The 8,663-nt window shown below is 26.2% G+C and overlaps 1 protein-coding gene across 1 annotated transcript in view; it reads left to right on the top strand.

Moving 5' to 3' along the window:
* The window catches only part of fam210b (family with sequence similarity 210 member B), a 14,351-nt gene extending 5,928 nt beyond the window's left edge, over positions 1 to 8,423 (top strand). Inside the window, exon 3 of the mRNA XM_079840373.1 lies at positions 7,849 to 8,423. Coding sequence (XP_079696499.1) covers positions 7,849 to 8,065 — 217 coding nt within the window. The 3' untranslated portion in view covers positions 8,066 to 8,423. The remainder of the gene's footprint in view (positions 1 to 7,848) is intronic.
* The last annotated feature ends 240 nt before the right edge of the window (positions 8,424 to 8,663 follow it).

The raw sequence follows: 8,663 nt of genomic DNA, 5'->3' as shown, positions 1-8,663 counted from the left end.
TTTTGTATCAGTATTTTTCGAGTATTTTCTGTATTTTGTATCAGTATTTTTGGAGTATTTTCTGTATTTTGTATCAGTATTTTTGGAGTATTTTCTGTATTTTGTTTCAGTATTTTGGGAGTATTTTCTGTATTTTGTATCAGTATTTTTGGAGTATTTTCTGTATTTTGTATCAGTATTTTTGGAGTATTTTCTGTATTTTGTTTCAGTATTTTGGGAGTATTTTCTGTATTTTGTTTCAGTATTTTGGGAGTATTTTCTGTATTTTGTATCAGTATTTTTGGAGTATTTTCTGTATTTTGTATCAGTATTTTTGGAGTATTTTCTGTATTTTGTATCAGTATTTTTGGAGTATTTTCTGTATTTAGTATCAGTATTTTTGGAATATTTTCTGTATTTTGTATAGTATTTTTGGAGTATTTTTTTATATTTTGTATCAGTATTTTTGAAGTATTTTCTGTATTTTGTATCAGTATTTTTGGAGTATTTTTTTATATTTTGTATCAGTATTTTTGAAGTATTTTCTGTATTTTGTATCAGTATTTTTGAAGTATTTTCTGTATTTTGTATCAGTATTTTTTGAGTATTTTCTGTATTTTGTTTCAGTATTTTTTGAGTATTTTCTGTATTTTGTATCAGTATTTTTTGAGTATTTTCTGTATTTTGTATCAGTATTTTTGGAGTATTTTTTATATTTTGTATCAGTATTTTTGAAGTATTTTCTGTATTTTGTATCAGTATTTTTGAAGTATTTTCTGTATTTTGTATCAGTATTTTGAGAGTATTTTCTGTATTTTGTATCAGTATTTTTGGAGTATTTTCTGTATTTTGTATCAGTATTTTTGAAGTATTTTCTGTATTTTGTATCAGTATTTTTTGAGTATTTTCTGTATTTTGTTTCAGTATTTTTGTAGTATTTTCTGTATTTTGTATCAGTATTTTTTGAGTATTTTCTGTATTTTGTATCAGTATTTTTGGAGTATTTTTTATATTTTGTATCAGTATTTTTGAAGTATTTTCTGTATTTTGTATCAGTATTTTCTGTATTTTGTATCAGTATTTTGAGAGTATTTTCTGTATTTTGTATCAGTATTTTTGGAGTATTTTCTGTATTTTGTATCAGTATTTTGAGAGTATTTTCTGTATTTTGTATCAGTATTTTTGGAGTATTTTCTGTATTTTGTATCAGTATTTTTGGAGTATTTTTTTGTATTTAGTATCAGTATTTTTTGAGTATTTTCTGTATTTTTTATCAGTATTTTTGGAGTATTTTCTGTATTTTGTATCAGTATTTTTGGAGTATTTTTTTCAGTATTTTTTTAGTATTTCTGTATTTTGTATCAGTATTTTTGGAGTATTTTTTTGTATCAGTATTTTTGGAGTATTTTTGGAGTATTTTCTGTATTTTGTATCAGTATTTTTGGAGTATTTTCTGTATTTAGTATGAGTATTTTTGGAGTATTTTCTGTATTTTGTATCAGTATTTTTTGAGTATTTTCTGTATTTTTGTTTCAGTATTTTGGGAGTATTTTCTGTATTTTGTATCAGTATTTTTGGAGTATTTTCTGTATTTTGTATCAGTATTTTTGGAGTATTTTCTGTATTTTGTTTCAGTATTTTGGGAGTATTTTCTGTATTTTGTTTCAGTATTTTGGGAGTATTTTCTGTATTTTGTATCAGTATTTTTGGAGTATTTTCTGTATTTTGTATCAGTATTTTTGGAGTATTTTCTGTATTTTGTATCAGTATTTTTGGAGTATTTTCTGTATTTTGTTTCAGTATTTTTGGAGTATTTTTTTGTATTTAGTATCAGTATTTTTGGAATATTTTCTGTATTTTGTATAGTATTTTTGGAGTATTTTTTTATATTTTGTATCAGTATTTTTGAAGTATTTTCTGTATTTTGTATCAGTATTTTTGGAGTATTTTTTTATATTTTGTATCAGTATTTTTGAAGTATTTTCTGTATTTTGTATCAGTATTTTTGAAGTATTTTCTGTATTTTGTATCAGTATTTTTTGAGTATTTTCTGTATTTTGTTTCAGTATTTTTGTAGTATTTTCTGTATTTTGTATCAGTATTTTTTGAGTATTTTCTGTATTTTGTATCAGTATTTTTGGAGTATTTTTTATATTTTGTATCAGTATTTTTGAAGTATTTTCTGTATTTTGTATCAGTATTTTTGAAGTATTTTCTGTATTTTGTATCAGTATTTTGAGAGTATTTTCTGTATTTTGTATCAGTATTTTTGGAGTATTTTCTGTATTTTGTATCAGTATTTTTGAAGTATTTTCTGTATTTTGTATCAGTATTTTTTGAGTATTTTCTGTATTTTGTTTCAGTATTTTTGTAGTATTTTCTGTATTTTGTATCAGTATTTTTTGAGTATTTTCTGTATTTTGTATCAGTATTTTTGGAGTATTTTTTATATTTTGTATCAGTATTTTTGAAGTATTTTCTGTATTTTGTATCAGTATTTTCTGTATTTTGTATCAGTATTTTGAGAGTATTTTCTGTATTTTGTATCAGTATTTTTGGAGTATTTTCTGTATTTTGTATCAGTATTTTGAGAGTATTTTCTGTATTTTGTATCAGTATTTTTGGAGTATTTTCTGTATTTTGTATCAGTATTTTTGGAGTATTTTTTTGTATTTAGTATCAGTATTTTTTGAGTATTTTCTGTATTTTTTATCAGTATTTTTGGAGTATTTTTGGAGTATTTTCTGTATTTTGTATCAGTATTTTTGGAGTATTTTTTTCAGTATTTTTTCAGTATTTCTGTATTTTGTATCAGTATTTTTGGAGTATTTTTTTGTATTTTGTATCAGTATTTTTGGAGTATTTTTGGAGTATTTTCTGTATTTTGTATCAGTATTTTTGGAGTATTTTCTGTATTTTGTATCAGCATTTTTTGAGTATTTTTTGTATTTAGTATGAGTATTTTTGGAGTATTTTTGTCAGTATTTTTGGAGTATTTTCTGTATTTTGTATCAGTATTTTTGGAATATTTTCTGTATTTTGTATCAGTATTTTTCGAGTATTTTCTGTATTTTGTATCAGTATTTTTTGAGTATTTTCTGTATTTTGTATCAGTATTTTTTGAGTATTTTCTGTATTTTGTATCAGTATTTTTTGAGTATTTTCTGTATTTTTGTTTCAGTATTTTGGGAGTATTTTCTGTATTTTGTTTCAGTATTTTGGGAGTATTTTCTGTATTTTGTATCAGTATTTTTGGAGTATTTTCTGTATTTTGTATCAGTATTTTTGGAGTATTTTCTGTATTTTGTATAAGTATTTTTGGAGTATTTTCTGTGTTTTGTATCAGTATTTTTGGAATATTTTCTGTATTTTGTATCAGTATTTTTCGAGTATTTTCTGTATTTTGTATCAGTATTTTTCGAGTATTTTCTGTATTTTGTATCAGTATTTTTGGAGTATTTTCTGTATTTTGTTTCAGTATTTTGGGAGTATTTTCTGTATTTTGTATCAGTATTTTTGGAGTATTTTCTGTATTTTGTATCAGTATTTTTGGAGTATTTTCTGTATTTTGTTTCAGTATTTTGGGAGTATTTTCTGTATTTTGTTTCAGTATTTTGGGAGTATTTTCTGTATTTTGTATCAGTATTTTTGGAGTATTTTCTGTATTTTGTATCAGTATTTTTGGAGTATTTTCTGTATTTAGTATCAGTATTTTTGGAATATTTTCTGTATTTTGTATAGTATTTTTGGAGTATTTTTTTATATTTTGTATCAGTATTTTTGAAGTATTTTCTGTATTTTGTATCAGTATTTTTGGAGTATTTTTTTATATTTTGTATCAGTATTTTTGAAGTATTTTCTGTATTTTGTATCAGTATTTTTGAAGTATTTTCTGTATTTTGTATCAGTATTTTTTGAGTATTTTCTGTATTTTGTTTCAGTATTTTTTGAGTATTTTCTGTATTTTGTATCAGTATTTTTTGAGTATTTTCTGTATTTTGTATCAGTATTTTTGGAGTATTTTTTATATTTTGTATCAGTATTTTTGAAGTATTTTCTGTATTTTGTATCAGTATTTTTGAAGTATTTTCTGTATTTTGTATCAGTATTTTGAGAGTATTTTCTGTATTTTGTATCAGTATTTTTGGAGTATTTTTTTGTATTTAGTATCAGTATTTTTGGAATATTTTCTGTATTTTGTATAGTATTTTTGGAGTATTTTTTTATATTTTGTATCAGTATTTTTGAAGTATTTTCTGTATTTTGTATCAGTATTTTTGGAGTATTTTTTTATATTTTGTATCAGTATTTTTGAAGTATTTTCTGTATTTTGTATCAGTATTTTTGAAGTATTTTCTGTATTTTGTATCAGTATTTTTTGAGTATTTTCTGTATTTTGTTTCAGTATTTTTGTAGTATTTTCTGTATTTTGTATCAGTATTTTTTGAGTATTTTCTGTATTTTGTATCAGTATTTTTGGAGTATTTTTTATATTTTGTATCAGTATTTTTGAAGTATTTTCTGTATTTTGTATCAGTATTTTTGAAGTATTTTCTGTATTTTGTATCAGTATTTTGAGAGTATTTTCTGTATTTTGTATCAGTATTTTTGGAGTATTTTCTGTATTTTGTATCAGTATTTTTGAAGTATTTTCTGTATTTTGTATCAGTATTTTTTGAGTATTTTCTGTATTTTGTTTCAGTATTTTTGTAGTATTTTCTGTATTTTGTATCAGTATTTTTTGAGTATTTTCTGTATTTTGTATCAGTATTTTTGGAGTATTTTTTATATTTTGTATCAGTATTTTTGAAGTATTTTCTGTATTTTGTATCAGTATTTTCTGTATTTTGTATCAGTATTTTGAGAGTATTTTCTGTATTTTGTATCAGTATTTTTGGAGTATTTTCTGTATTTTGTATCAGTATTTTGAGAGTATTTTCTGTATTTTGTATCAGTATTTTTGGAGTATTTTCTGTATTTTGTATCAGTATTTTTGGAGTATTTTTTTGTATTTAGTATCAGTATTTTTTGAGTATTTTCTGTATTTTTTATCAGTATTTTTGGAGTATTTTTGGAGTATTTTCTGTATTTTGTATCAGTATTTTTGGAGTATTTTTTTCAGTATTTTTTTAGTATTTCTGTATTTTGTATCAGTATTTTTGGAGTATTTTTTTGTATTTTGTATCAGTATTTTTGGAGTATTTTTGGAGTATTTTCTGTATTTTGTATCAGTATTTTTGGAGTATTTTCTGTATTTTGTATCAGCATTTTTTGAGTATTTTTTGTATTTAGTATGAGTATTTTTGGAGTATTTTTGTCAGTATTTTTGGAGTATTTTCTGTATTTTGTTTCAGTATTTTGGGAGTATTTTCTGTATTTTGTTTCAGTATTTTTGGAGTATTTTTCTGTATTTTGTTTCAGTATTTTTGGAGTATTTTTCTGTGTTTTGTATCAGTATTTTGGGAGTATTTTCTGTATTTTGTTTCAGTATTTTTGGAGTATTTTTCTGTATTTTGTTTCAGTATTTTTCGAGTATTTTCTGTATTTTGTATCAGTATTTTGAGAGTATTTTCTGTATTTTGTATCAGTATTTTTGGAGTATTTTTCTGTGTTTTGTATCAGTATTTTTGGAGTATTTTTTTGTATTTTGTATCAGTATTTTGGGAGTATTTTCTGTATTTTGTTTCAGTATTTTGGGAGTATTTTCTGTATTTTGTTTCAGTATTTTTGGAGTATTTTCTGTATTTTGTATCAGTATTTTTGGAGTATTTTCTGTATTTTGTATCAGTATTTTTGGAGTATTTTCTGTATTTTGTATCAGTATTTTTGGAGTATTTTCTGTATTTTGTATCAGTATTTTTGAAGTATTTTCTGTATTTTGTATCAGTATTTTTTGAGTATTTTCTGTATTTTGTTTCAGTATTTTTGTAGTATTTTCTGTATTTTGTATCAGTATTTTCTGTATTTTGTATCAGTATTTTTGGAGTATTTTTTATATTTTGTATCAGTATTTTTGAAGTATTTTCTGTATTTTGTATCAGTATTTTCTGTATTTTGTATCAGTATTTTGAGAGTATTTTCTGTATTTTGTATCAGTATTTTTGGAGTATTTTCTGTATTTTGTATCAGTATTTTGAGAGTATTTTCTGTATTTTGTATCAGTATTTTTGGAGTATTTTCTGTATTTTGTATCAGTATTTTTGGAGTATTTTTTTGTATTTAGTATCAGTATTTTTTGAGTATTTTCTGTATTTTTTATCAGTATTTTTGGAGTATTTTTGGAGTATTTTCTGTATTTTGTATCAGTATTTTTGGAGTATTTTTTTCAGTATTTTTTTAGTATTTCTGTATTTTGTATCAGTATTTTTGGAGTATTTTTTTGTATTTTGTATCAGTATTTTTGGAGTATTTTCTGTATTTTGTATCAGTATTTTTGGAGTATTTTCTGTATTTTGTATCAGCATTTTTTGAGTATTTTTTGTATTTAGTATGAGTATTTTTGGAGTATTTTTGTCAGTATTTTTGGAGTATTTTCTGTATTTTGTTTCAGTATTTTTGGAGTATTTTTGTGTATTTTGTTTCAGTATTTTTGGAGTATTTTTCTGTGTTTTGTATAAGTATTTTTGGAGTATTTTTTTGTATTTTGTATCAGTATTTTGGGAGTATTTTCTGTATTTTGTTTCAGTATTTTTGGAGTATTTTTCTGTATTTTGTTTCAGTATTTTTGGAGTATTTTTCTGTGTTTTGTATCAGTATTTTTGGAGTATTTTTTTGTATTTTGTATCAGTATTTTGGGAGTATTTTCTGTATTTTGTTTCAGTATTTTGGGAGTATTTTCTGTATTTTGTTTCAGTATTTTTGGAGTATTTTCTGTATTTTGTATCAGTATTTTTGGAGTATTTTCTGTATTTTGTATCAGTATTTTTGGAGTATTTTCTGTATTTTATATCAGTATTTTTTGTATTTTGTATCAGTATTTTTGGAGTATTTTTTCCAGTATTTTTTTAGTATTTCTGTATTTTGTATCAGTATTTTTGGAGTATTTTTTGTATTTTGTTTCAGTATTTTTGGAGTATTTTTGGAGTATTTTCTGTATTTTGTATCAGCATTTTTTGAGTATTTTTTGTATTTAGTATGAGTATTTTTTGAGTATTTTTGTCAGTATTTTTGTCAGTATTTTTGGAGTATTTTCTGTATTTTGTTTCAGTATTTTGGGAGTATTTTTCTGTGTTTTGTATCAGTATTTTTGGAGTATTTTGTGTATTTTGTATCAGTATTTTTGGAGTATTTTTAGTATTTTGTATCAGTATTTTTGGAGTATTTTTTAGTATTTTGTATCAGTATTTTTAGCGTTTTTTGTGTATTTTGTATCAGTATTTTTGGAATATTTTTTTTGTATTTTGTATCAGTATTTTTTGAGTATTTTGTATCAGTATTTTTGGAGTATTTTCTGTATTTTGTATCAGTATTTTTGGAGTATTTTCTGTATTTTGTATCAGTATTTTTGGAGTATTTTCTGTATTTTGTTTCAGTATTTTTGGAGTATTTTCTGTATTTATTATCAGTATTTTGTTGTATTTTGTATCAGTATTTTTGGAGTATTTTTAGTATTTTTGCATCAGTATTTTTGTTTTTTAGGGGTCTTTTTTGTATTTGAGTACTTTGCATTAGCATTTTTTAGTACTTTGCATTAGCAGTACTTCTTAGTATTTTTATATATGTTCATAGTTTCTGATGTGAGAAATGAATGAATGTAAATTGAAAGATGTGGTCATTGAATACGTGAATCCCCCATGGGTTGATGCAGTGATGAAGTGTAATCTGTGTGTGTGTGTGTGTGTGTGTGTGTGTGTGTGTGTGTGTTCTCAGCGGGTTGGACGTGGCGGCTCTGCTGTGCCGGCTGGGCTTCAGTGAGGCGGTGGTTCAGTCGAAGCTGGCCGCGGGCACGAGCACGTTTGTCCTGGCGTACGCCGTGCACAAGCTCTTCGCCCCGCTGCGCATCAGCATCACTCTGGTGTCGGTTCCGCTCATCGTGAGACACCTCAGGAAGACGGGGCTCTTCAGACCCAGAGCATCCGGCCCCTGAGCTCCAGCGCCACACCCATCGGCCCCTGAGCTCCAGCGCCACACCCATCGGCCCCTGAGCTCCAGCGCCACACCCATCGGCCCCTGAGCTCCAGCGCCACACCCATCGGCCCCTGAGCTCCAGCGCCACACCCATCGGCCCCTGAGCTCCAGCGCCACACCCATCGGCCCCTGAGCTCCAGCGCCACACCCATCGGCCCCTGAGCTCCAGCGCCACACCCATCGGCCCCTGAGCTCCAGCGCCACACCCATAAGCTTCTCAGAGCACTTCAAGGGTTAGTTCACCCAAAAATGTAAATTGTGTCATTAATGACTGAGCCTCATGTGGTTGGACACCCGTCAGACCTCCGTTCATCTTCAGACACAGATGAAGATATTTTAGTGTAAAGCTGATGCTGAGAAAGGCTTCAGATAGGCCTCCATTGGCATTCAGTACATTTACACTCACAAGACCCATAAAAGGCACTAAAAACGCCGTTACAAAGTCCATCTCACCACAGTGACTCTACAATAATCTTACGATGTGACGACAATAGTTTTTGTGCGCAAAAAAAATCAAAATAACGACTTTATTCAACCTCTTCTTGTCTTCCGTGTGT

The sequence above is a fragment of the Gobio gobio genome (genome assembly GCF_949357685.1).
Source record: "Gobio gobio genome assembly, chromosome: 17".
Taxonomy (NCBI): domain Eukaryota; kingdom Metazoa; phylum Chordata; class Actinopteri; order Cypriniformes; family Gobionidae; genus Gobio; species Gobio gobio.
This window is presented reverse-complemented; position numbering and strand designations above follow the sequence as displayed.